Source organism: Rhodamnia argentea, chromosome 7, assembly GCF_020921035.1.
Source record: "Rhodamnia argentea isolate NSW1041297 chromosome 7, ASM2092103v1, whole genome shotgun sequence".
In the NCBI taxonomy this organism is placed as follows: Eukaryota; Viridiplantae; Streptophyta; class Magnoliopsida; order Myrtales; family Myrtaceae; genus Rhodamnia; species Rhodamnia argentea.
The window spans coordinates 5,637,691-5,665,223 of NC_063156.1; the positions used below are offsets into that span (position 1 = coordinate 5,637,691).

A 27,533-nucleotide genomic window follows, 5' to 3' on the forward strand; every position below is an offset into this window, starting at 1 on the left:
TAGGTGATCACATCAAATTATGTTGTCCCACTTTAGTGAAGCCTGTCCAGCTTCATCAGCACACACAGAGTCCACACAACCAAGATGGAGCTCACATTAACCAAAAGTGCTTAAAGTCGGGAAATGCCATGGGTATATCCTGGGTATATCCTGTTTCTGAGGGTTTTAGATATCACGAATGTTTTAGATCTTTTAAAGAAGTAAACATCCCACCCCTATTCATTTCATAATGAGAAGACACAGGCACTGAGTATGTGATGGCATTACAGCTGAATTTCCTCACTGAATGGATCAGCTATAAACATCATAGAGTGCCCTCGTGCCTTGTTGTACGGTGTCATATTCTCTTCAGGATCCCGACCTCTATAACCCTTTGAAAAGTAGCATCTTTAAGTGTAATGAAGGGTGTCAGATAGTGCTATAGGTCTCCTCTACATCTATTACGCATTCATTCTGATAATATGAAAATCCTTCAGCACTAACCTGAGAGTCCAACCAAACTTTAACTTACAAAATTCAGCCATTAAATTCAAACGGATTTGTATGATTTTCCCTCTGCCAAAACTATCGCTTAGATTCTATTCATGCAGAGAAAAACCTCTTAACTGTCTTCCCTTGTTCCTCTGCTGTGGTCTATTAAGCTGAGAATTTTACCGTACGTGAGATTTTCACCTCATACGGCTCCTCCCTTATGTGCATAATGAGAATAATCCATGGAATCAAAAAAGATTGAAATATTCTCATTATTGACTGAGCAGGGCTGGTGTTTTTACAAGAAATCTCTAGCCAACCTTCTTGCAAAAGATCTTCTTTAACATCAAATGGGTTGATACTAGATAAAAAAAATTGATAATTTCAACAATTTCTTCGTCCCCCACGCCCCTAAGTAGTTAAATTTAAAATGCAAAAACCACAAGAACTAAGTTTCTCAGCCAATTTCCATTCGATGCAGCTCTCAGAGAGAGCAAGTATTGGCTATGACAATAAGATCATAGAAATGTCAAAGACAACAAACCAAAATGTAGTCATCACCGGACAACAATCAACTATGAAATATAACATGTCTTGTCATATAATGGATCCAGATTCCAGACAACATTCTCTTCCAATTTCTAATAAATAGGAAAAGAAAACGAGCAAAACAGCAAGTTTCTGACTAAATAAGTGCTTAAGGTACCAGGAGAGTTCACTACAATCCAACTAGAGGAACAAGGCAATATGACAATCTTACAGGAACTACTGTTTGCTATTCTCAGCCTCCTCTTTCCCAAGAGCTACCACCACTTTCTTCAAGATGGCTTCCGTTGGCTGGTGCGAATTCTCGGCTGCCTTTGAGATTACTTGCCATTTCTCACCATATTTGGGTTCCGCCGCAACACATCTCATCAACACATCTTTTTGGGTATCATCCGTCCCATGTTGAAGTTCAAATTTGTAATACAATGCCCAAAAATCCCCAACATCAGGTTTAAGGGTCACAGCCCTATTCAGCCAGGTTCTAGCCTTGTCCACTTTCCTATCATGCCAGAACAATTTCGCAAGAGCAACGAAAACATGTGCGTCATTATTACATTTCTTAAAAGCATCCGCAGTCTTGGTTTTGCGTTGGGGACGAGGAGCCATCTCAATTGATGCGGCCCAGAGAATGCCACTGGCGGGACACTCTTGCAATGCCTTTGCCATCAATATATCAGCTTCCTTCTTATTTCCATGTCTAGATTCAGCATGAATGGCAGCAAGCCAGAGCTCATCCTTTGCAGAATTCTTCTTCCTGGCTAATGTAAGAACTGCACGAGCTTTGCTTAGCCCATTTGTCTTCTCCTCTAGTTTAGCTAGAGAAATCCACAGAGGTATACAACTAGAACAGTGCTTCAATCCTGATTCATATACTTCCTTAGCACGTTCTAAGTGACCAAGTCGCTCTTCAAGCTGGCCTAGCATCAGCCACAGCTTAAAGAATGAGGGGAAGCGCTTCAACCCTTCGTCTAACAACCTCCTCTCTTCTTCAGTGTTGCCCATTTCTCTTTCGACAATGGCAGACTTCATCCACACTCTCTCTGTCCCTCCCCTTTCTCGTGCCTTAGCAAGTAGCATTCTTGCTCGCTCAGGCTCATTGTTCTCGAATTCAAGCTTGAAGGCTGCTAACCAGATCTCCTCAGAATTAGGAATAGCAGCATAAGCTTCTTGAAGAATTGCTCGGGCAGCTGGCACATCTCCGGCAAGCCACTTCTCCTTAGCACCCATAAGCCACAAAACCTCAGCCTGTGGCCTGTAAGTGACGGCTTTGCGGAGTAAAGCATCCAGAGATTCTTTCGTTCCATGACTCTTTTCTAGCTGTGCTGCTTTGAGCCAAATGCTCTTCTTCGTCAAGAATACTGTGAGAGCATGAGCATATATAGCTCTAGCAGTCTCAATGGAACCTCTTTTCTTGCACTCCTCAGCATCAGCAACCCATGTCCTCTTCCTATCCTCTTCTTCCACCCCAATCCCAATGGTATTGTGAATAATTGCCTGGCATGTCGTGACAGATCCAGCCCTCTCGGCAGCCTCAGCCTCCTTCATCCAAAGCTCCCTATCAATCACCACACCCTCCCTCTGCAAAGCCCTAATACCTCTCTCAATGATCTTTCCAACCATGGAAGTATTTCCATTAGCTTCTTCCAACTTTGCTGCAGTGATCCATATCGCAGGCTCCTTGGGCAACCTTTCTCTTGCCCTATTAAGCACCTTCTTCGCACTATCATATGTCTCCAACCTGGCCAGCGCAAGCCACAGCTCAACGTGCAATGGGCAAGACTCCACTGCCCTGTGGAGCAATATCCTGGCATTTTCCTCGTTCGAGAGCTCTACGAGGGCCTTCCACAGCCTAACTGAGTCAGGTATATTTTCTAACCCTTTCCTTAACACCCTACTCTTATTCAGTTCATCATGCTCCAATTTTGCAGCTTGCATCCATAACTTAACAGAAGTTGGAATTGATTTAACTCCTTTGGCAATCACTGCCTTCGCCTCGTCAGGGCTGGCAAGCCGGCACGCCTCAATCCACACATCCTCACTTTTTGGACATTCCTCACACCCTTTCTGTATCAATTGCCTAGCAGCCTGAATCTTCCCCGCCACCTCCTCTAGCCTCGCAGCCGCAATCCAACCCGGTGGGTGTTTTGGGTTTGTCTGTGTAACACTCTTCAGCAATAACCTTGCCTTCTTTATATCAGATATCTCAGCATCACTAGTAATCTTCATGCTCTTTAAATCAGTCAAGTACCCCTTTGGATCGACAACAGTTAAACCCGACACTGAATCAGATAACCTATCTAGCTTTAACGACAGAACAGTACCTCTTCCTTCACCCACTGCGGTCAAATCGGTTACCGGGGTCTGAGACCAAGGCGTCTCAGTCCCTCCTGCTGCTCTACTCTTAGGGTCCAAAGCCGTAACATGCTCCTGCTCTTGTCTAGCCTTCTCCAAGAGAGTGTCGGGCACAGGAACAAAGCTCTCAAACCGCTTCTTCTTGTTCCTCAACGAATAATCCCCTATTTCAGGTATGCTGTCCCACTCCTGAGCAGACATGGTATGCAGCTTCCTCTTCAAATCAGCAAACTGCTCGGTAATCTTCGGATTCGAGGCCCGATACTTCTCAATCTCCTGCTTCAATCTCGCCTCCCTCCTATCCTTCCTTCGAGAATCCATCCGCTTGTCGATAGCTTCCCAAACCGCATCAGCTTCCTTGTCGTCTTCATCATACTCCGCCGAAGCAAAAAGCCCCACATCATTTCCTTCGAACTCATCAAACTTCTGGTTCTCGTCGTACCCTTTCTCCTCGCCCTCATCTTCCTCCTCTTCCTCGCTGGGCTTCCCCCTCCCGCGGCCGGCACCTACAGGGGCCCCAGCCGCCGCCCCACCAATAGTGGTGGCGGACCGGTCGGGCAAGTCGGGGGCAGCGCGGGCCGGCCCGATATCGGACCGGGTGGTGAACCCGGTGGCGCCACGGCCGAGACCGGCCACGTAATTCGGAGGCGGCTTGGAGTTGAGGAAGTCGAGGCCGGGGGCGGGTGGGCGGGACCCCAGGGGCCTGCATGCCTCCTCGCAAGGGGAAGTGGAGGGTCAGAGTGGAGCTCGATCCGACGCCGAGCTGAGAGAGGAGGAGGGACTCGTCGGCGCCGAGCAATCGGAGGTTGGAGGAAGAGATCAGGCGTTGGAGAGAAGCAGGGATTTGGGATTTCTCGTGGATCGACTGCTTGAGACCCTGGAGGGTGGTGGTGCTAGGGTTTAGGTCGAAGCACAGCGTCTTGCCGCTGGGGGTGAGAACGAACACCATTTTCAGAGGTCGTTCAAGCTAGCAGACGAGAGAGAGAGAGAGAGAGAGAGAGCGCGTAGTCGCAGACTCGCAGTTTCCACAGCAATCCGATACGCAGGGCTTCCGACGTCGAGGCGGTGAGTTTTAATGGGCTTGGTCCCACTAGGCCCATCATATAATTTGGGCCGGTTTGAGTGGGCCTATAACGACTCTCCATCAATTTGCCCTACTACTAAAACTACTTAAATCACTTAATTACCCAAAATCCGAACTCTGAATTCCCACCTCCATCCCGTCGCTACGAAGGCATGGACCGAATTTGAAGGGCTTCACTGATATGGATGATGGGTACTTTCAAAGTATATTTAACAGGACTTCACAGGTGCCCTAAAGGCGCTCTATAACATTCTTCTTCTCAAAAAATTGATTTTTGCGGCTGCATATACTAAACAGGTCTCTAGCAGACAGAAAAAAAGTCAATAATTAAATTTTGATTTTTGAAATTTTTGAAAGAGAACAAAATTAAAAGCAAAATGTCATAAGGAACCAAAACGCTGTTTTACTCGACATCTTAATGAGAATTTCCTTTATACCGTGAGCGTGTCTCCGCTGTCTTTATTCGGATATTCCTCAAAAGATTATAGATTCCGAAGATTATTCTATTTGGTCAAACCGATCGCATATTATAGAAGCAAAAAAGAAAACAAAAAGAGAGAGAGAGAGAGAGTCACCATGATTTCATTGAAAACACAGTTTACCTTGTAATAATCAACTCTGTCCAGTGTCCACGATGTCATGTCGCACTTCCTTGATGGAAAACATCAATGAATCCGTCAATTTCTTTTTGCCTGACGATCCTCCATTAACGTTGCAAAGTGGAGTTACAGTGGACACCATGGGAGCTCCACCTGTCTGGTCCCGGAATTTCGGCTCTTTAATCCACGTCAATCACGTCCCTTCATTCTCTTCTTCGGTTACAGAGTCACGTCCTTTAATTTTAGCTCCATAAATGAACGAGGACACTCTTTGACCCAAAAAAAAAAAGAAAAAAACAAATTTGAACGAGGACAATCCATAGTCAACTTCGGCAATTCGGGAAGATTCCTCCTTTTGTTAGCCTTCGAGTTCATCTGCGTTGCCCGAGAGTCTGATTTCAACTGGCCGGTAATAGGATGCCACTCCCCCACCGACCTCTCTTTGCCGTCAAAAGCAGAGACTTTTCTCTGTATTTTTAATCTTCCACAGCTGTGCTGTTACCTCGAAAGCTCCATCTCAGCTCATTTTTAAGTAGGCAGTCCCTATTCTTGAATGTTGACACGTTCTGTCGACACAATTGAGTTTAAAGGACTATTCTTTAAACAAGAAAAAGGAGAGATTTGATTCTGGGTTGTCTTCTCATGACGAAAGGGTGAGAGACCCCACTTGCCAAGACTTGTTCTCTTCTTCTCTTTACAGATCTGAAATTCAAATTCTTTGCGAAATCCTCAAACGACCGCTTCTGGGTATGTTCCGAAAAGGCTTGCTCTAACTGCTGATTGATGAACAGGAACTGAGACGGAAGAAGAAGAAGAAGGAGAAGAAGGAGATGGGATTGGTGGGAGAAGAAACTGGGGGTACAGATTCACTGGGAATTATTGGCAAGAACAACAAGTACAAGAGGATGGGTTCGGAGGTCGACGACGACGACGACGACGACGACTTTGACGACAACTTGATTCATTACCAGCGTCAGCTGGAAAAAAGGAAGAGCACCGGGAGATATGTTATTGCCTGTGCGGTCTTTGCATCTCTCAACAATGTTCTTCTCGGCTATGGTAATGATGTGGTCTCCGTCTCTCTGTTCGTTTCTTAACAGCAGTGGTGTTATTGATGTTCCAGACCAACGTTGTCTTCAAGCTTCGATCTGCTGTTTTCTTCCTTCTCTTTAGGCCATTTGACTTGGCTCTTCCCCCTGATTGTCGGCAAGGGAAAGAAAAGAGTTCCCAACTTGTTAATCTGTATAATCAGTTTGGAAAAACCTAAAACGGTTCTTGATCTAAAACGGCTCTTAATCTGTAAGAATGGCCATCCATCATTTAGATGAGAGCCATTCCCATACCAACGTGTGTCTTGATCTTTGAGATCGCCTATGAAGAAAGATTTCTATTTCGGTGTATGTGGTATTAATCTATGTTGTTTTAGCATATCTTAGGACACTTTCCTGTGAAAGCCATTGATCTTTTCTCGAGACAGTTCTTGTCCTGTGTCAATTGAGGATAATTCCTCTGCTTTTCGTCTGTCAAGAAATTTTACTTTTGGGCTGCAATGATGTGGTCATGAAGAATGTCATCAGAATGATACCGTAGATTCACATTTTTCGGGTATGATCAATCAAAACTGCCTGGGTGAACTTCCTGCTTAGATGCTAACGATTTTGATTAACGTCGCCTACTTTCCTGAGCTTTTGGGAAGAATATGACGACATCCGAGAACTATTTCTAGATATTATGATAATTCAACACTCTTACTGTCTTTTTAAGTCCAGAAAAAGCACAAGGCTCCTTCAAGCCAGGGAAATTTTGGCTGTGGTCGTGGTCCTCGTTCTAAAGATTGGTCGGTCTGTTAACTTGAGCATTTTCAGACTTTAAACGTAGGATTGATTAGATTTCTCAGACCCTCACTTCTCTCATACTAGATCTTGAGCAGTTTCTAATGTGGCATTTTGTTGTGATGCTTGTTGGATAACTTGAAACCTTGACCTTAAGTTTCGTTTTTTACTGATCTGCAGACGTCGGAGTCATGAGCGGGGCAATTTTATTTATTCAGGAAGATCTGAAAATAACCGAGGTTCAAGAAGAAGTTCTCATTGGTTGTTTGAGCATCATCTCTCTTTTCGGTAGCTTAGCCGGGGGCAGAACATCAGATGTTATCGGTAGAAAATGGACCATGGCTCTAGCAGCTGTTGTCTTTCAAGTCGGTGCCGCTGTTATGACATTTGCTCCTTCTTTTGAAGTGTTAATGATTGGAAGGTTCTTGGCTGGGGTCGGGATCGGACTAGGAGTCATGATTGCTCCTGTTTACATCGCTGAGATTTCCCCCACTGTCAGTCGGGGTTCTCTCACTTCGTTTCCTGAGATCTTCATAAACCTCGGGATTTTACTGGGTTACGTCTCGAACTATGCATTTAAAGGCCTCTCAGTACACATCAGTTGGAGGGTTATGCTCGCCGTTGGGATTTTGCCCTCTGTCTTCATTGGCGCTGCCCTTTTCATAATCCCTGAGTCGCCGAGATGGTTGGTGATGCAGAACCGAGTTGACGAAGCGAGGTCGGTGCTGCTAAAAACAAATGAAAATGAGAGTGAGGTGGAAGAGAGACTCGCAGAAATACTATTAGCTGCTGGAGTTGGTAATAACGCAGAGAAGCATGAAGAGAAAGCTGTGTGGCGCGAACTGCTGAGCCCTTCTCCTTCCCTGCTGCGGATGCTCATCACGGGATTTGGCATACAGTGTTTCCAGCAGATCACGGGCATCGATGCCACTGTTTATTACAGCCCTGAAATCTTCAAACATGCTGGAATAAAGGGCAATTCCAATCTCCTAGCGGCAACCGTCGCAGTCGGGGTCACGAAGACTGCATTTATAATAGTAGCTATCATTCTCATCGACAGACTCGGAAGAAAGCCTTTGCTGTATATTAGCACTATTGGTATGACAGTTTGTTTATTCAGCGTGGGCACAACTCTTGCTTTGCTGAAAGAAGGACCAGCCAGTGTCACGATGGCAATCCTTTCGGTCTGTGGTAACGTAGCTTTCTTCTCCGTGGGCATTGGACCGGTATGTTGGGTATTGACATCAGAGATCTTTCCTTTAAGGCTGCGTGCTCAAGCGGCTGCACTCGGTGCCGTGGGTAATAGGGTGTGCAGCGGGATCGTGGCAATGTCCTTCCTCTCAGTTTCCCGAGCAATCACAGTGGCCGGCACATTTTACATCTTTTCGGCAATTTCTGCGCTGTCTGTCGTGTTTGTTTACGCACTTGTTCCGGAAACGAAAGGGAAATCCTTGGAGCAGATTGGATCCCTATTCGACAACCAAACCGACTGGAAAGGAGGTGAAGTCGAGATGGGAGATGTCGAGCATCTCGTGCAGAAAAAATAAGTCGCTTATCACTACCGGATGAGCACCAATACCCAATGTCGTTGGCAAAGGAAATGTAATCAGTAGTTTGCCAGGTTATATCATTTTGTTGATACAACTGATATCCATGTACACGTCTGGTTCGAAAAGCGAAGGTTTGGCTTCCAGGACGGAAGTTGAACGTTACAAACATTCCTGTTGGGAGGAAAAATGATCTATGGAGCTGCAAGAGTCGGCATTCTCTGTGTCGGTATTCATAAAACCGCCACGAAAAATCGGCCCTTCGAAACTTGTATAGCAAGTGAGATCTAATGTTCCCGATCCAGTTTCTTTGCTGGGTAAACTACTTTTGAATTTGCATGTTCTAGTAATATGAGCTGTATTCTTCGATTCTTAATCTCACGTTCGTTCGAACACTGGATTATGTGGAAGAGTATGCTGAACTCTTTCGTGATAGCCTTGGACAAGTAATTTTGTTACGATTCAGCAAACAAAATATGGTGATTTTGTTAAGATTCGGCCGTAAAAGCGAAAAAGAGAAATTGAGGCACAATGTTTTTATCCTGATTTACTCTTAAACAATGATTACGTCTAGTAGATGATTTCATCATAATTAGTATCGTTTCCTTTTTATTATATTCCTCAATTATAAGAGAAAAAGATAATATATAGCAGTAGTTATTCATGGACTCAACTTCAAGCTATCAATGAGAAAATATAGGCTCAAATTATAAAAGTTCTCTAGCGGCTTGGGGCGTTGCCCTTGTGACCCTCGTCGGGGCGGCTCCGTTGGACGCCCGCCCACTCACCAAGGAGCAGGACAACAGATTTTAAGGAGGAACTGACGCTTAGGCTGTTCATCATCCCCATGGAAAAATATCGTAGGAGCTCCCCGGGCTTAAAATCATGAACCAGCCCGGGTCAGTCAATCGTGCCCTCGGAACCCCAAAGAGATTCCTAGAAACGGGAGAAACCATCATCTTCCTCTGTTTTAATTTTTGAGGGGTGCGAACTGATTCCTATAGTTTACTCCTCTGCTTCTGGAGCCGCCCCCTGACCTCGGAATCAACATTTTGAACTTATTTTAAGTGGAAAAAACGAATCTTGCTGATGCATAATTGTTCTCTTTACCGATCCATTGTAAAAAACCTCAAAAAAGCATCTCCGGGATATGATATAGGTCACCAGTTAGCATTGACAGAAGACAGGCAGAGGACACAGAGGAGGAGAAGAACATGGGATCAGTTGGAGCTGAAGAGAATGGGAGTGCTGGTTCAATGAGCAATGAGATGAACATGGGATCAGTTGGAGCTGAAGAAGAAGATGGGAGTGCTGGTTCAATGAGGAATGAGAGAACTAAGATAATGGAGTCCGATGGATTGGGCGACGGCTCGATTTGTCATCAGCATCGGTTGGCGATGAGGAGGAAGAGCAGCAGGAAGTTCTATGTCTTTGCTTGTGCAGTTCTTGCTTCTCTCAACAGTGTCCTCGTAGGCTATGGTAAGTGGTAACAAACTCAAAGTCTCCTCTGTTTTCTGAGAGTTTGACTATTAGTCCCAGTTGATGGGTTTCATCACATTAGAATTGAGCTCCTAACATTTCTAGTCAGTTTCCTAACTGTTACCAAGAACAAAATCTGAACCACATGAGTTTGCACTGTTCCTGTCAAAGGTATTGGGTAATGACACCGCAAACACATTATTAACACTTTAGATTGTGACTGTGTGATTTATACTTCGAATGGCCAGTTCTCCCCTTATTAGAGACGTCTAAGAACAGTCTTTCCCTCCAATTATTGCTCGCTCGCTCGCTCGACCCATCTTGGATTGTAGAGAGAAATTTTGAAGAGGATAGTATTTTGGGAAAGAATGCTCTATTGCGTCTTATTGTGGTGAATATGGGATGAACAAAGTGAGGTAGATTTGCATGTCTCAGTCTCACAAGTTACTTCCACTTTCCGTAGATCTTAGAACAGTACAGCGGATGTCACAGACGAGTTGATGTGCCTTTCCTACTTGGCAGGTGCTGGTGTTATGAGTGGAGCAATTATGTTTATCCAGGAAGATCTTAAAATAACCGAGGTTCAGGCAGAAGTCCTCGTCGGTTGCTTGAGCATAGTTTCGCTGTTCGGTAGCTTAATTGGTGGCAGAACTTCAGACACTATTGGCAGAAAATGGACGATGGCTATTGGCGCTATCGTGATCCAAGCGGGCATGGCTGCTATGACTTTTGCCGATTCGTTTTTAGTACTGATGTTAGGAAGGATTCTTAACGGGGTCGCCATCATGATAACTTCGGTCTACATTGCCGAGATTTCGCCATCCATCAGTAGGGGAAGGCTGACCTCATTTCCAGAGATCTTCGTGAACGTAGGAATTCTACTTGGTTTCGTCTCGAACTATGCATTTTCAGGCCTCTCTGTACACATTAATTGGATGGTCATGCTTGGAGCCGGGATTTCACCCTCCGTCTTAATTGGTTTCGTGCTTTTCGTGATCCCCGAGTCACCAAGGTGGTTGGTCATGCAGAACCGAGTCGACGGAGCAAGGTCGGTGCTCTTAAAGACAAGTGGAGACGAGAGTGAGGTGGAAGAGAGGCTTGCGGAAATACAATTAGCAGCTGGAGCCGGTAACAACGCGGAGGAGCACGGACAGAAAGCGGTGTGGTGTGAACTTCTGAGCCCTTCTCCTTCTCTACGCCGGATGCTAATCGCCGGCATTGGACTCCTGTGCTTCCAACAGTTAACCGGTACAGAAGCTTTGGTGTATTACAGCCCTGAGATCTTCAAAGCTGCTGGCATAAACGGTAAATCGAATGTACTAGCCGCTACGTACTGTTGCTGTGGGGGTTACCAAGACATCATTTATTCTTGCCGCCACGATTCTGATGGACAAGCTTGGAAGGAAACCTTTGCTTTATATTAGCAGTATTGGCATGACCGTTTGCCTGTGCAGTGTGGGGCCTCTCTCTCTTTGCTCAAGGAAGGAATAGGCGGTGGTGCTGCGCCATTGGCAATAGTATCTGTTTGCGGTACTCTAGCTTTCTTCTCGGTAGGAATCGCCCCCATCTGTTGGGTGGTAGCCTCCGAGATTTTCCCATTGAGGTATCGTGCTCAAGCGGTGGCGCTCGGGGTTGCTGCTAATAGGCTGTGCAGCGGGGTTGTCAGCATGTCCTTCCTCTCAGTTTCGCGCTCAATCACGGTGGCTGGCACTTCTTTCGTGTTCGCTGCAATGTCGGCTCTTTCGGCCGTGTTTGTTCACCTGGTTGTTCCGGAAACCAAAGGAAAATCTTTAGAGCAGATCAAGTCCATATTTCAGGATGACTCGGTGGTTGAAGCGGAGGTTATGCCGAGATTGAAGATGGAGCAATGCGTGCAAGAACAGGAAGATCCAGCATCTAGGAAAACAGTTATTACCGAACTCTTGGGCAAGAGAAGCAGAATCTATCAAGTTCAAATGTTACTGTTGGAATTGCTGTTTCACTTTGCCCGGATGACTGCTTAAACTGACAAGTAAGATTAATGCCCAGCACGCATTCAAAAGATTACACTTGAATTGACTTATCTTTTTTGATTTTGATATTGTATCATTGGCGTTTTGGAAAGAGGCAGGGCTTTTTCCACACCTTTTCTTTGGCAAACACACCAATTTCTTCGATTTGTCTTTTATATTTGGCCTGACCACGTGGATTTTCATCTTTTACATTTTTTTATTTCTTTTCCTTTTTCTCTTTTTCTTTTCCCTTTTTTCCATTCATTTTTGCCGGTGGCCGCCCTCACCCAACCTGGTGAGAGCCGGCCACCGGCAAAAGGGAAGGAAAAAAAAAAAAGAAAAAAAGGAAGAAAAAAGGAAAAAGAGTCAGAAAATGTAAAAAAGTGAAAATACCTTTGGTCAAGCCCTTTTTTGAAATAATGAGGGCACTTTTGGCTCTTATTTGAAATAAGATTCACTTTAAGCCCTTTTTTGAAAATTTTCCTTTATATTTTGATATTTATACTCTATTTATTTCATGAAAAATGAACGATTTGACATATATTTTCTTAAAAATGATCGCTTCTATAACTCATAAAATTAATCTAAATAGTAATTTTAATTTCTTTATAAAGATTTCCTTTTGGATGGGTCATTCCTCCTTTCAGTACAATAAATAAATTTCCCTTTTGTTCTAAGTTGAAGGAATACGAAAGGAAAATTCTCTACAGTAAAGTACAATCTGGAATGACAATCAATAAATTATGAATATGCACGAGAAAAGCAACTACATATAGTAATGCACACTTGGTTTAATTGATGTTTAGAGGATAATTTGTTCAGTTAACAAAAAAAATGCCTGTTTAAGCCACAAAAAAAAATTGATTTGAAAATAGCGCCACCCTTTAGAAAATACTGGTCACTTTCTCTATATTTATAGGTAATTGGGTTTATCGGAGACGCTAATAATACTTATGTTTTATGTTCTTTTGTAAGCCTCGATTATGAATTGATATTGAGATCATTGAGCTATTAGCAAGATTTGGTGTTTATTTCCCTTTCCTTCACCTTTTTCTCCCGACCTCCTTCCCTATCGCCATTTATTATTTGAGATTATTAAGTTATTGCCAAGATTTTGTGTAGTTTCTCTAGAAAACTCTAATTCGTCTCTCGCGTCAGGCCATTTTGCCTCTCTAAAGACATCCGATAAAATTGAAATGACGCGCTAAACCATTGCTTTCAATTAAGCCGATAACGAGAATGCCCAAAAGGCCATTAAAAAAGGGCGGATGGTCCATGCATTTTTAGCTGCCGAAAATTAATCCACGTCCCTAAAATGCCCTCACTTTTTGTACTTAAGGCTGCGATTGTCTTTTGTCCACGTGGGGAAATCGTAAAGCTAAAAATAAGGCACGTTTTCTTGATTAGGAAAGAGAAAAGAATGGGTCCCACTTTTTTGACGTCCAAGAAGCTTCTTCAACATTTGTGGGTGATGGGAACGTAGAAACAAATGCTCGTTGTCAAAGGAATCCAAACACAAAGCAGGAAACTGTGCCTAAAAATGAAAAAAGTCAGCAACGTACGCTTTATTATCGAATTCCAAATTAGTACACGTATCATAAATCTACTCAAACTATCTTTTTGATCACAAAAAATCTTAAACTTGAACACTTACAACAAATTTATCTTAAAGCGATATATCAGTGACAAATTTATTCTCTATTAGTTTTCGTTAAGTTTAACCGTCAAATTATTGAGTTGAATGACACGTGACGGTTCAAGAGTGTATTAATTTGGGGCTTTCACCCTATGTTTGTCATAGATGTATCAATTGAGATTTTTTGAGGTATTAACACAATTTAACGGAAGGTAAATTTATCACGGGTGTACCAATTTGAGATTTTTTGTGGTAAAAAAAATTACTTTACGGTAAATTTATCATAGATGTACAAATTTAGGATTTTTATTGATCAAAAAAATAGTTTGAGGGACATTTGTCACAGGTGTATTAGTTTGAGAGACATTGAAGAAATTCGTCGTTTCGAGAAAGGAACAAAAATTTGCTTAGGCCGATAAATCGTAGCAGCTCACCGGGCTTAAAATCATCGTCCTGGCTGGGGTCAGGCCATCGTGGCCTGGGGCCGCCGGGCCCTTCCCGGTCCTCCTCGGCCGACAGATTCCACACTCTGGTGCCAATGGCCAAGCAACGAAGGGGAAAACGACCATTTCCTCGTGTTTTCTTCTTGGGGGGTCGAATTATATTTTCCTACATCTTAGTCCTCCGTCCCTGTCGCGGGACCTAGGAAGCCACATTTCTTGCTTATTTTAAGGTGGAAAGAGATACCTTGCTTATACGCATTGCATCCCCCAACTTGATTGGTTGAAAAATGGACAGTTAGCGGTTGTATTCATTTCTCTCACTGATCCTTTAAGAACCTTAAACAACATCTCCAGGATACCGATGGCCAAGGAGAGTCATTTGCTAGCATTGATAGACACAGAGCAGCAGGAGAGGGAGATGGGATCAGTTGGAGCTGAAGATGATGGGAGTGCAGGTTCAGTGAGGAACAAGAACAGGGCAGTGGAGTCCGAGGTCAACGGCGATGGTTTTGGTGGCGACACGACGGGTCATCAGGATCCGTCGGAGATCCGGAGGAAGAGTGACAGAAGATTCTATGTGTTTGCTTGTGCAGTTCTTGCTTCTCTCAACACTGTTCTCCTGGGCTATGGTAACAAACTAAAAACTCTCTCCCTCTTTTGTTAGTGTTTTGACTGCTCGAACTCGTTAGCATTTATCTTCTTACATATTGGGTCAGTTTCCCAATTGTTACCAAGATCAAAATTTGAATTAGAGAGGAGTTTTTTATGCTCTTTCGGCGTAGATTAACCTTTGTCTACCTCTTTTACTCATGGAATTTTCCTTTTTTCTTTAGAAACACATTGTGCAAGGTGTGAAAAGTCGAAGCTTTGTGAATATTTCTGCCCTTGTTGAGTAGTCTTTAGAATTGCACTTTTGCAGTCTCAGTTTTGCTTTTCTCGAGTACTCGACATATATTGCTGGTATGCATGCTGTTCGAGTCTGAAGCACATCCAACCGCGGAGACCTAGTGAGACTTTCTGCATCTTCTTGTAGTTGGCTAAAGAAGGCTGCTACTATGTGAACCTTTTTGTTGTGTTATATGATCTAATAGGTGGGACTGGATGGGGTTTGCCTGTTAATAAAAGTTAGAATTGCCAATTTGACTGTCTCACAAGTTTCTTCACCTTTCCTTAGATTTTGAAACAGGTTAGTGACGTCACAGATGAGTTGATGTGTCTTTGCTGCTCTGCAGATGTTGGTGTCATGAGTGGAGCAATCATATTCATTCAGGAAGATTTGAAAATAACCGAGGTTCAGGCAGAAGTCCTTGTTGGTTGTTTGAGCGTAGTTTCACTCTTCGGTAGCTTAGCTGGCGGCAGAACATCAGACATCATCGGCCGAAAATGGACAATGGCTGTAGGTGCTATCGTCTTCCAAGTGGGTGCCGCTGCTATGACTTTCGCATATTCTTTTCAAGCACTGATGATTGGGAGATTTCTGACCGGGGTTGGCATCGGCATCGGAGGGGTGATTACGTCGGTTTACATTGCCGAGATTTCGCCCTCCATCAGTAGGGGAAGGCTGACCTCATTTCCAGAGGTCTTTATCAACATAGGGATTCTACTTGGTTACGTCTCAAACTATGCATTTTCAGGCCTCTCCGTGCATGTTAACTGGAGGGTCATGCTCGGAGTTGGGATTTTGCCCTCCGCTTTAATCGGTTTTGCGCTTTTTGTGATCCCCGAGTCACCAAGGTGGTTGGTCATGCAGAACCGAGTCGATGAAGCAAGATTGGTGCTTTCCAAGACGAATGGAGACGAGAGTGAGGTGGAAGAGAGGCTAGCAGAAATAAAATTAGCAGCTGGAGCTGGTAGCAATGCACAGACGCAAGGAGAAAAAGCCGTGTGGCGCGAACTGTTGTGCCCTTCTCCTTCTCTACGCTGGATGTTAGTCACGGGCATCGGACTCCAGTGCTTCCAACAGTTAACAGGCACGGATGCTGCAGTGTATTACAGCCCAGAGATTTTCAAAGATGCCGGAATAAAGGGTAATTCGAATCTTCTAGCGGCTACTGTTGCTGTGGGCATTACGAAGACTTCATTTGTACTGGTTGCTACGTTTCTGATAGACAAGCTTGGAAGGAAGCCTTTGCTTTATATTAGCACAATAGGCATGACAGTTTGCCTGTTCAGTGTGGGAGTCTCTCTCTCTTTGCTTAAGGAAGGCGTTGCTGGCGCTGCGCCTGTATTGGCGATTCTATCTGTTTGTGGTACTCTAGCTTTCTTCTCGGTAGGAATCGCCCCCATTTGCTGGGTGCTAACTTCAGAGATTTTCCCTTTGAGGTATCGTGCTCAAGCAGTGGCGCTAGGGGCGGCTGCTAATAGGGTCTGCAGCGGGCTTGTTGGCATGTCCTTCCTCTCAGTTTCTCACACAATCACGGTGGCCGGCACGTTTTTTGCATTTGCTGCGATGTCAGCTCTTTCAGTCGCGTTTGTTCACTTGGTTGTTCCAGAAACCAAAGGGAAATCGCTGGAGCAGATTGAGTCATTATTTCAGGATCACCATAGTGGGAAAGGAGGCTATGTCGAGATTGAAGATGTCGAGGATCACGTCCACGAATAGTCACTTACTGATTGACATCTTCAGTCTACATGTGGAGCTTCAGTTCAATAAAAAGGAGTTCCAGTATCAAGAATAAGAAACAGTTATCGACCTCTCGAGCAAGCGAAAGCAGAATCTATCTAGTCGAAGTCATCGTTTGAATGACCGTCACTCTCTTCTCAAATGGCTGCTCAGCCGTACGTCTGCTTCTGACAACATTTCCTGACAGTGATGCCTTAAGATTTTTTGACAAAATGGTTGTCTAACATGTATCGGAATGTCTCGGCATTCCCTGTTGTTAGCCTTACGTCTGCTTATGATAGTATGTGAGAATTCAGTATAAACCATGCCAAAGGCTTTCTGTCTAAAAGCTTATATCAGGCTTAAAAGTAAATGTGAGGGATATATGAACGCTTTTCTTTCATTCACATCGACAAGACTTGCTTAGGATGCAAGCAGAGATTAAGAGGTCCTGCTTTCTCTTGCTTTAAAGGTTGATTAACTTTTCCTCTTTTCCCTAGATGATTGACCTTTTTCAATACATGCATGTCAGCAAGAAGAGAAAGTGAAATCTGATGAATTTTTCTCCTATAGTCAGCTTCTGCTAAATAAAAATTGGGTGACTAGTGACCATGCCACTGCTTAAGATGACTGGTCCTGCACAAGATGCTCATCTCGACGTGGCTTCCCTTCCAATCGTGTCTGTTCTGAAACTGCAACCCGATATGCTCCAATGATTTTCCTTTAGTTTCCAGGACAAACACATAAACCAAATGCAACAGAGAAAACCGACGTTGCAGCAAATGCAAAACATGTTCCGGCCACTGGGATTGCTTGAGAAACTGAGAGGAAGGACATGGAGACAAGCCGACTCCTTTTACCAGCCATCCTGAGCGTCTTTGCTTGAGAATGATACCTCAAGGGACAATTTCAGAGGACAAATAAAATGCTTATTAACCGGTCCTCTCCTTGAAAAAAAGGATCTTCTTTTTTCTCGGCGTTTGGAACCAATTTTTCTTCCCCGTATTCCCAATCTCTCATGTCAGTATATTTAAATGAGGCACTAGTAAACTCAAATCACTTGCTGCTGCAATTATTTCAGTTCTCTGTTATGGTCTATCCATAGAGGTACTCAAAATAGATTGCTGACTGATTTTTAGGTTTTGTTGTAAACCTAATTGATTACTTCAAACTATAATAATTTGTCAATAGTTGAAACCGCAATCAAAATTGGGGGCCTTCCTATTTTGATAGGGAATTTTTCTACCGGGAACATTGGTATCTCCAGCTCCAGTTATAGCCTCCTCTGGGATTTGGCAATCAAACATTTACCAAATACTATGCAACTGCCAACATAGCCTAGGAGAACAGTGCTGAGAGAAGGCACAACAGCACAAGCAAAAACATATCTTGTAGTAGTTTTCCTCCTCTCGAACGAACGCTGATAATGAGCCAAATCATTGTCAAAATCTTCTTGTCTAAATCAGAACTCACTCGCTCACACTTTTTCCTACTATTTGGTGAATCTGAAATCTCATTTGATCCGGTTCTGACGAATCCCATCTTCTACTTTAAACTGCACGGATGAACATATATTAAAACCCAGGTTGAAGACGATTCTTTTCCAGAAGTGTGGACAAATAAGTCGCTTTAAACGAATTTACCTTTCCAGTATGTGCAACTGACAGTGTACTAAATCGAATGGATGATTGCAGCATCATCAGCAAATAATTTTCTTTTGTAAAACTGGAATCTTGAGTGCAAAAAGTAACAAGGTTTTGACTGCCGTAGTCAGATTCATGAGCTAAAGTACTCTTAACACATCTGAGGAGAGATAGCATTTATACTCATTTTCTTGATAATATGGTGAAAGATTCCTTCAGCATATAGAACATATGTGCCGCTTTTTTCCACTTGTCATATTCGTCTTCCTGCTAAAGTTAAGAATGGTTACAAGATGATTAATGTGACATGATATATGAAGAGCCATTCGATAGTATTGCAATATCGTTCTTGAAGACGCGCCATGTCGTGACTTGTGGAGGAACTGCGATACCTAGTAAATATGGATACGAATTTCCTGGAGGCAGGATTCTGTTGATTGTTGATATTCTGTCGGCGAATTTTCAGCATGAAAAAAGGGAAAATCCTCAGAAGGTGTCTTATAACACAAGCTACATGTCTTATTTCATCCAATGTACTAAAATTCATCCGATTTGTCGGGATGAAGCAGTCATTTTAGAGGAGACTGACAGTCAGTTTTCCCAAAGACTAACTTGATAGGTCCTGTTTTCTCTTGCTTGGGAGGTTGACAACATCATGTTTTCTCTACTAAATGATGGGCCTGACCTTTTACAATGAATGCATATCTGCAATGTAAATCAAGGAATCGTGAAGATGTCGGTAATGAAGTGACTACTGCACAAGATGCTCAACATCTTCCATCTCGACGTGGCTTCCTTTCCGATCACGTGGGTTCTGAAACAGCGACTCGATCTGCTCCAACGATTTCCCTCTCGTTTCTGGGACATGGGAGTAAACAAATGCAACAGAAGCAGCTGACAGTGCAGCAAAAACGAAAAACGTTCCGGCCACTGTGATTGCTCGAGAAACCGAGAGGAAGGACATGGTGATGAGCCCGCTGCACACCCGATTACCAGCTGCCCCGAGTGCCGCTGCTTGAGCACGATACCTCAAAGGGAAAATTTCCGAGGACAGTACCCAACAGATAGGGCCGATTCCAATGGAAAAGAATGCTACATAACTACAAACAGAAAGAATAGCCAACAAAGGTGCTGCCCCTGCTACTCCCTCCTTTAGCAAAGAGAGAGACACTGCAACACTGAGCAAGCAAACAGTCATGCCGATTGTGCTAACATAAAGCAGCGGCTTCCTCCCGATCTTGTCAATCAGAAATATAGCGACCAGTATAAAAGAAGTCTTTGTAACACCAACAGCAACCGTGGCCGCGAGAAGATTTGAATTACCTTTCGTTCCGGCACTTTTGAAGATTGTCGGGCTGTAAACGACGGCAGCATCTATGCCCGTTATCTGCTGGAAGCACTGGATACCGATACCTGCGATTAGCATCCGCCTCAGAGGAGGAGAAGGGCACAGCAGCTCAAGCCACACGGATTTATCTCCATGTTTGCTCGCACTATTACCGGCTCCAGCAGCTACTTGTATCCCTGCAAGCCTCTCTTCAGCCTCTCTCTCGTCCTCGTGGGTCTTTAAAAGAACCAATCTTGCTTCGTCGACTCGGTTCTGCATGACCAACCATCTTGGTGATTCAGGGATTACAAAGAGTGCGAGACCAAGGAAGACTGAGGGCAAAATCCCAACTCCTAGCATGACCCTCCAATTTATGTGCACTGAAAGGCCTGCAAATGCATAGTTCGAGATATAACCAAGGAGGATTCCTAGATTCACGAAGATCTCCGGAAAAGAGGTGAGCGTGCCCCGACTGATTGTCGGTGAAATTTCGGCAATGTATAGTGAAGTTATCATTCCTCCAAAACCCATTCCAACCCCAGCCAGCAGTCTTCCTATCATGAGTGCTCGAAACGAATCAGCAAAGGTCATAACAGCCACACCCGCTTGGAAGACGACAGCACCTAACCCCATCGTCCATTTCCTACCGATAATGTCCGATGTCCGGCCACCAGCGATGCTCCCGAAGAGCGAAATTATGTTCAGACAACCAACTAGGACTTCTATCTGAACCTCAGTTATTCTGAGATCTTCCTGGATGAATATAATTGCTCCACTCATGGCGCCTCCATCTGCATGTCATCCGAGCATATCGATTCATTTGCAACATAACAAAGTGTCGATGGATATCACTACTAGAAATTGAGCTACCCTTACCTTAGTCCCATCATCCTATCTAAAGAGCCGTCGAGCAGTTTGTGACACATTAATCTACCGCAACTAATTTTTTTCACTAACTAGCAAAATTCATTCACCCACATAATAGAATACCACAGATGGCCAAAAATCTCATGGCCATGGTCAATGCGAAAACCATGTCCCTGAAGTAAATTTACATAGAAGTGGACATTAGGCAATAAGAACTTGGCAACTTACTACCTAATCTTGACTTCGGTAAATTCATTATGATGCTGGTAACTTACTAACTTCATCAGCAACTCCAGAAATCTACAGAAATGGAAAATTTTCATTTTCTTGCCCTACGAAACCCTGGAATTTAATATCACCATATCCCTGGACGAATCTGAATCACCAATGCAGCACAATACTTAGCATTTAATTCATTACTGACCATCAAATGAAATTGAATAACTTGTCCTCCTCTCCCTATGAAACAAAGGATCTTCCAGTTTTATCGGTGCTCGATCTTCTCCGTACTACTATCTCTCTCAGAGTCTACGATTTCGTAGGAACTATTGAAGAAATTGATTTCTAGATATCATCGACAAACGAATTGGTTACTTTCAAGCTTTGAGATCTCCAACCCTAACCCCCCGGAACCGGGGCTTTGACAGTCAAACAATCACAAACAACTATGCTACTACTGATAAGGAAGAAAAAAAGAAAGAAAAGAACGAAGAGGAGGAAAGAAGCTGTCACCACCACACCATAGCCTAGGAGGAGACTGTTGAGAGAAACAAAGACCGCACAGGCAAACACATATATTCTGGTACTTTTTCTCCTCTTCAACTGACGCTGGTAATGAACCAGATCGTCCTCAAAATCATCATCCTCGACCTTGGAACCCATTCTCTTGTACTCTCTCATACCCTTCAGCGAATCCGCCCTCTCCTCTTCTCCGATTCCCACCAATCCCATCTTCCTCCTCTCTGCAGTTCCTGAGTTCGATCAATGACATAACAAGAGACTTCCGGGTTTTCGCATAGAAAAAGACCCTGCAGGTGGAGGGTCAGACTTACTGTTGTTATTTTTTTAATGTCAGATCAAGTTCCTAAGTTCTTCAAATGTGGATATTCACTTTTAAATTAACATCAAGCGGGTGATTTGGAGGTATCAACACAGCATGTGGGGGTGAATATAATATAGGAGGATCACGTTGTTTTGGCACAATTCTTGCCCTTTGCTATTCAGTCCCTTTGAGGTATCGTGCTCAAGCAGTGGCGCTTGGGGCGGCTCCTAATCGGGTGTGCAGTGGGCTTGTTGGCATGTCCTTCTTGTCAGTTTCTCACACAATAACAGTAGCCGGCACATTTTTGTGTTTGCTGCAATGTCAGCTCTTTCAGTTGCGTTTGGTCACTTGGTTGTTCCAGAAACCAAAAGGAAATCGCTGGAGCAGATCGAGTCACTATTTCAAGATCACTATAGTCGGAAAGGAGGCTATGTCGAGATTGAAGATGTCAAGGATCACGTGCACGAATAGTCACTTATCTATCGACATCTTCAGCCTACATGTGGAACTTCAGTTCAATAAAAGGAGTTCCAGTATCAAGAATAAGAAACGGTTATCGACCTCTCGAGCAAGCGAAAGCAGAATCTATCAAGTCAAAGTCATTGTTTGAATGACCTTTGCTCTCTTCTCGGATGGCTGCTTAGCCATACGTCTGCTTCTGACAACATTTCCTGACAGTGATGTCTTAATATTTTTCGACAAAACGGTTGTCTAACATGCATCGGAACGTCTCGGCATTCCCTGTTGATAGCCTTTCGTCTGCTTATGACGGTATGTGAGAATTCAGTATAAACCATGCCAAAGGCTTTCTGTCTAAAAGCTTATATCAGGCTTAAATTAAATTTTAGGGATCTATGAACGATAATATGACCTTCAACAACACAAACCCAGTTCGCTTTTTTTTTTTTTTACATCAACACCACTTGCTTAGATAGCAAGCAACTCGAGTAAAGATTAAGAGGTCCTGTTTTCTCTTGCTTTAAAGGTTGATAACTCATCTTCTTTTCCCTAGATGATGGACCTTCTTGAATACATGCATATCAGCAAGAAGAGCAAGTGAAATCTGATGAATTTTTCCCCTATAGTCAGCTTTTGCAAAATAAAAATTGGGTGACTAGTGAACATGCCACTGCTTAAGATGACTGGTCCTGCACAAGATGCTCATCTCGATGCGGCTTCCCTTCCAATCGTGTCTGTTCTGAAACAGCAACCCGATGTGTTCCAATGATTTTCCTTTAGTTTCCAGGACAAATACATAAACCAAATGCAACAGAGAAAACCGACGTCGCAGCAAATACAAAACATGTTGCCGCCACTGGGATTGCCCGAGAAGTGGAGAGGAAGGACATGGAGACAAGCGGACTCCTTTTGCCAGCCGTCCTGAGCGCCTTTGCTTGAGCATGATACCTCAAGGGACAATTTCAGAGGACAAATAAAATGCTTATTAACCCGTTCTCTCTTTGAAAAAAGGGGCTTTCTGTTTTTCTCGGCGTTTAAAACAATTTTTTCTTCCCCATATCACCAATCTCTCAAGTCAGTGTATTTATATAAAACTCGATCACTTGCCGCTGCATTTATCTCAGTTTACTGTTATGGTCTATCCATAGAGGTACTCACAATAGATTGGTGAGTGATTTCGAGTTTTTGTTGTATACCTAATTGATTACTTCCTCAACTATCGTGATTGTCAATAGTAAGCCACAATCAAAATTGGGGACCTTCCTATTTTGATAGGGAATTTTTGTACCGGGATCAATGGTATCTCCAGCTCCAGTTATAACCTCCTCTGGGATTTGGCAATCAAACATTTACCAAATACTATGCAGCTGCCAACATAGCCTAGGAGAACATTGCTGAGAGAAGCCACAACAGCACAAGCAAAAGCATATCTTCTAGTAGTTTTCCTCCTCTCGAACCGATGCTGATAATGAGCCAAATCATTGTCAAAATCTCGTCGTCTTAATTGGAACTCACTCTCTCGTACATTTTCCTACTATTCTGTGAATCTGAACTCTCATTTGATCCGGTTTTGACCAATCCCATCTTCCACTTTAGCTCAACTGTACGGATGAACATATATTAAAGCCTGTCAAAGCTGATTCTTTTCTGGAAGTAGTGGAAAATTAAGTTGCTTTAAACGAATTTGTCTTTCCAATATGTGCAACTGATAGTGTATTAAATTGAATGGATGATTGCAGCATCATCAGTAAATAACTTTTTCGTATACTCATTTTCTTGTTAATAAGGTGGAGAAGATCCTTTCCGAGTATAGAACATAGAAAATGTGCTGCTTTTTGTCCATTTGCCATATTCTTCTTCCTGCTAAAGTTAAAATTGGTTACAAGATGATTAGTGTGAAATGAGGTATGAAGAGTAATTCGACAGTACTCTTCAATATCATTCCTGAATAAATGTGTCATGTTGCGACTCGCGGTGGAAATGCAATACCGAGTAAATATGAATGGATACAGCTAAATTGCTGGATAAAGGGTAGAAAGTGCTGAGAAGTTTTAGTTCTTCTGCAAATGGCACAAGTAATGCAAATTCTACCCATGTTCCCTGGAGGCAAGATTCTGTTGATTGTTGATATTCTGTTGGAGCATTTTTGGCATGAATAAAGGGAAAATCCTCAGATTTCCTTATAACACAAGCAACATATCTTATTTTGTCCAAAATACCGACATTCATCCGATTTGTCGCGATGAAGCAGTCATTTTAGAGGAGACTGATAGTAAGTTTTCCCAAAGGTCAACTTGATAAGTCCAGTTTTCTCTTGCTTGGCAGGTTGACAACTTAAGATTTTCTCTACTAAATGATGGACCTGACCTTTTTACAATTCATGCGTATCTGCAATGTAAATCAACGAATCGTGATGAAATATGGTATCGATGTCAGTACCGAAGTGACTACTGGACAAGATGCTCAACATCTTCCATCTCGACGTGGTTTCCTTTCCGATCACGAGGGTCCTGAAATAGCGACTCGATCTGCTCCAATGATTTCCCTCTCGTTTCTGGGATATGTGAGTAAACAAATGCAACAGAAGCAGCAGACAGTGCAGCAAATATGAAAAAAGTTCCAGCCACTGTGATTGCTCGAGAAACCGAGAGGAAGGACATGGTGATGAGCCCGCTGCACACCCGATTACCAGCTGCCCCGACCGCTGCTGCTTGAGCACGATACCTCAAAGGGAAAATTTCCGAGGACAAAACCCAACAAATTGGCCCGATTCCAATGGAAAAGAATGCTACATAACCACATACAGAAAGAATCGCCAACGAAGGTGCTGCCCCAGCTACTCCCTCCTTTAGCAAAGAGAGAGACACTGCAACACTGAGCAAACAAACAGTCATGCCAATCGTACTAACATAAAGCAATGGCTTCCTCCCGATCTTGTCAATCAGAAATATAGCGACCAGGATAAAAGCAGTCTTCGTGACACCAACAGCAACTGTAGCCGCGAGAAGATTCGAATTACCTTTTGTTCCAGCACTTTTGAAGATCTCCGGGCTGTAAAAGACAGCAGCATCTATGCCCGTTATCTGTTGGAAGCACTGAATACCGATACCCGCGATTAGCATCCGCCTCAGAGGAGGAGAAGGGCACAGCAGTTCATGCCACACGGCTTTATCTCCGTGTTTGCTCGCACTATTACCGGCTACAGCAGCTACTTGTATTTCTGCAAGCTTCTCTTCAGCCTCTCTCTCGTCCTCGTGCGTCTTTAAAAGAACCAATCTTGCTTCATCGACTCGGTTCTGCATGACCAACCATCTTGGTGATTCAGGGATTACAAAGAGTGCGAAACCGAGGAAGACTGAGGGCAAAATCCCAACTCCTAGCATGACCCTCCAATTTATGTGCACCGAAAGGCCTGCAAATGCATAGTTTGAGATATAACCAAGGAGGCATCCTAGATTCACGAAGATCTCCGGAAAAGAGGTGAGCGTGCCCCGACTGATGGTAGGTGAAATTTCGGCAATGTACAGCGAAGTTATCATTCCTCCAAAACCCATTCCAACCCCAGCCAGCAGTCTTCCTATCATGAGTGCTCGAAACGAATCAGCAAAGGTCATAACAGCCACGCCCACTTGGAAGACGACAGCACCTAACCCCATCGTCCATTTCCTACCGATAATGTCCGATGTTCGGCCACCAGCTATGCTCCCAAAGATAGAAATTATGTTCAGACAACCAACAAGGACTTCTATCTGAACCTCAGTTGTTCTGAGATCTTCCCGGATGAATATAATTGCTCCACTCATGGCACCTCCATCTGCAACTCGTCGAGCATATCGATTCATTTGCGACATAACAAAGTGTTGATGGATCTAATTACTAGAAATTGAGCTACCCTTACCTTAGCCCCGTCATCCTATCTAAAGAGCCGTCGAGCAGTTTGTGACGCATTAATCTACTGCAACTAATTTGTTTTGCTAACCAGGAAAATTCATTCACCCACATAATAGAATACCATAAATGGCCAAAAATCTCATGGCCATGGTCAATGCAAAAACCATGTCACTGAAGCAAATTTACATAGAAGTGGGCATTAGGAAATAAGAACCTGGCAACTTACTACTTAATCTTGACTTCAGTAAATTCATTATGATGCTGGTAACTTACTAACTGTATCAGCAACTCCAGAAATCTACAGACACGGCCTAACGAACACTGGAAAATCACATCGACATATATTTTGATGTACTTCAGACCTGAACAGCATACATATAAGATTTAGGACTCAATTGCGCATGTAAGAATGCTAGAGATATCCCCTGATGAATCTGAATCACCAATGCAGCACATACTTAGCATTCAATTCATTACTGACCATCAAATGAAATTGAATAACTTGTCCTCCTCTCCCTATGAAACAAAGGATCTTCCAGTTTTATCGGCGCTCGATCTTCTCCGTACTACTGTCTCTCTCAGAGTCCACGATTTTGCACGAACTACTGGAGAAATCAATTTCTAGATATCGTCGAGAAACGAATTGGTTACTTTCAAGCTTTGAGATCTCCAACCCTAACCCCTCCGAAACCGGGACTTTGGCAGTCAAACATTCACAAACAACTATGCTACTACTGATAAGGAAAAAAAAAAGAAGAAGAAGAAGAAGAACGTAGAGGAGGAAAGATGCTGTCACCACCATACCATAGCCTAGGAGGAGACTGTTGAGAGAAACAAAGACCGCACAGGCAAACACATACATTCTGGTACTTTTCCTCCTTTCCATCTGATGCTGGTAATGAACCAGATAGTCCTCAAAGTTGTCTCCTCGACCTCGGAACCCATTCTCTTGTACTCCTTCATACCCTTCAGCGAATCCGCCCTCTCCCCTTCTCTGGTTCCCACCAATCCCATCTTCCTCCTCTCTGCAGTTCCTGAGTTCGATCAATGACATAACAAGAGACTTCCGGGTTTTCGCATAGAAAAAGACCTTGCAGGTTGGGGATCAGACTTGCTGTTGTTATTTTTTTAATGTCAGACCAAGTTCTTAAAGTTCTTCACATGTGGACATTCACTTTTAAATTAACATCAAGCGGGTGCTTTGGAGGTATCAACACAGCATGTGGGGTTGAATATAATATAGGAGGATCACGTTGTTTTGGCACAATTCTTGCCCTTTGCTTCGGTCACTCTGGCTCAGCTCTCTCTGGTTTCCAGAGGTTGAAGGCCAGAGGGAGTTTCACAGGCAACTTAAACACACACAGAAGAAGAACCACACGCACATATGTTTTTACAGAAAGCTAGGCAATCAGCAATGGAGAATCTCAATGCTCTAGTGAGTTTTTGAGTGTCTCCTTTGGTCTTGAAATGGATGATGGCGGTTGCTGTTGGAGCATGAAAGAATGTACTCCAAGGAAAGATCTTGTCATATGCACAGACGAGACCTGCTTGGATTTGATTCAACGACACTTTTAAGAATGTCTCATTCCAGTCGTGGCAAGTAGATACTTTGAGCTAATTTCCGTTGTCATTTCTTTTTCATCCTAAACTTATGGGAATGGATACAAGATGAACTGGGAAATATGGAATGCGAGGTGTACATTGGATTGGCATTCAATGTTG

The 27,533-nt window shown here is 43.5% G+C and overlaps 3 protein-coding genes and 2 pseudogenes across 6 annotated transcripts; 2 read left to right on the plus strand and 3 right to left on the minus strand.

Moving 5' to 3' along the window:
- Positions 1 to 915: 915 nt before the first annotated feature.
- Positions 916 to 4,387, minus strand: LOC115728637 (protein STABILIZED1). Its single transcript, XM_030658969.2, is given in 2 exon segments — positions 916 to 4,059; positions 4,061 to 4,387. Coding segments are annotated over 2 exon segments (3,081 nt in total). The 5' UTR covers positions 4,319 to 4,387; the 3' UTR covers positions 916 to 1,236.
- A 1,250-nt stretch (positions 4,388 to 5,637) lies between these two features.
- LOC115731838 (probable polyol transporter 4) lies at positions 5,638 to 26,231 on the plus strand. Of its 4 annotated transcripts, XR_007199135.1 has the most exons (4): positions 14,245 to 14,609; positions 15,213 to 16,762; positions 24,183 to 24,192; positions 26,220 to 26,231. XR_007199135.1 is itself a non-coding variant. In XM_048281858.1 (3 exons), exons 1-2 carry the CDS (start codon positions 14,342 to 14,344, stop codon positions 16,580 to 16,582), a joined length of 1,638 nt encoding a protein of 545 aa, XP_048137815.1. In that variant the 5' UTR covers positions 14,244 to 14,341; the 3' UTR covers positions 16,583 to 16,598; positions 16,643 to 16,924. The 4 variants fall into 4 exon arrangements, 3 of the variants coding, with proteins under 3 accessions (XP_030514831.2, XP_048137815.1, XP_048137814.1); XM_048281858.1 differs by lacking the exons at positions 24,183 to 24,192; positions 26,220 to 26,231 and having other exon boundaries at positions 14,244 to 14,609; positions 15,213 to 16,598; positions 16,643 to 16,924; XM_030658971.2 differs by lacking the exons at positions 14,245 to 14,609; positions 15,213 to 16,762; positions 24,183 to 24,192; positions 26,220 to 26,231 and adding exons at positions 5,638 to 6,111; positions 7,065 to 8,812.
- Positions 9,333 to 11,984, plus strand: LOC115728638 (annotated as a pseudogene).
- Positions 18,480 to 21,409, minus strand: LOC115731836 (probable polyol transporter 4). Its single transcript, XM_048281861.1, has 2 exons — positions 21,160 to 21,409; positions 18,480 to 20,343 (listed from the first exon to the last, which is right to left on the minus strand). The coding sequence occupies exons 1-2, from the start codon at positions 21,368 to 21,370 to the stop codon at positions 18,977 to 18,979; spliced, it is 1,578 nt and encodes a 525-aa protein (XP_048137818.1). The 5' UTR covers positions 21,371 to 21,409; the 3' UTR covers positions 18,480 to 18,976.
- Positions 24,023 to 27,130, minus strand: LOC115732869 (annotated as a pseudogene).
- Positions 27,131 to 27,533: the final 403 nt, after the last annotated feature.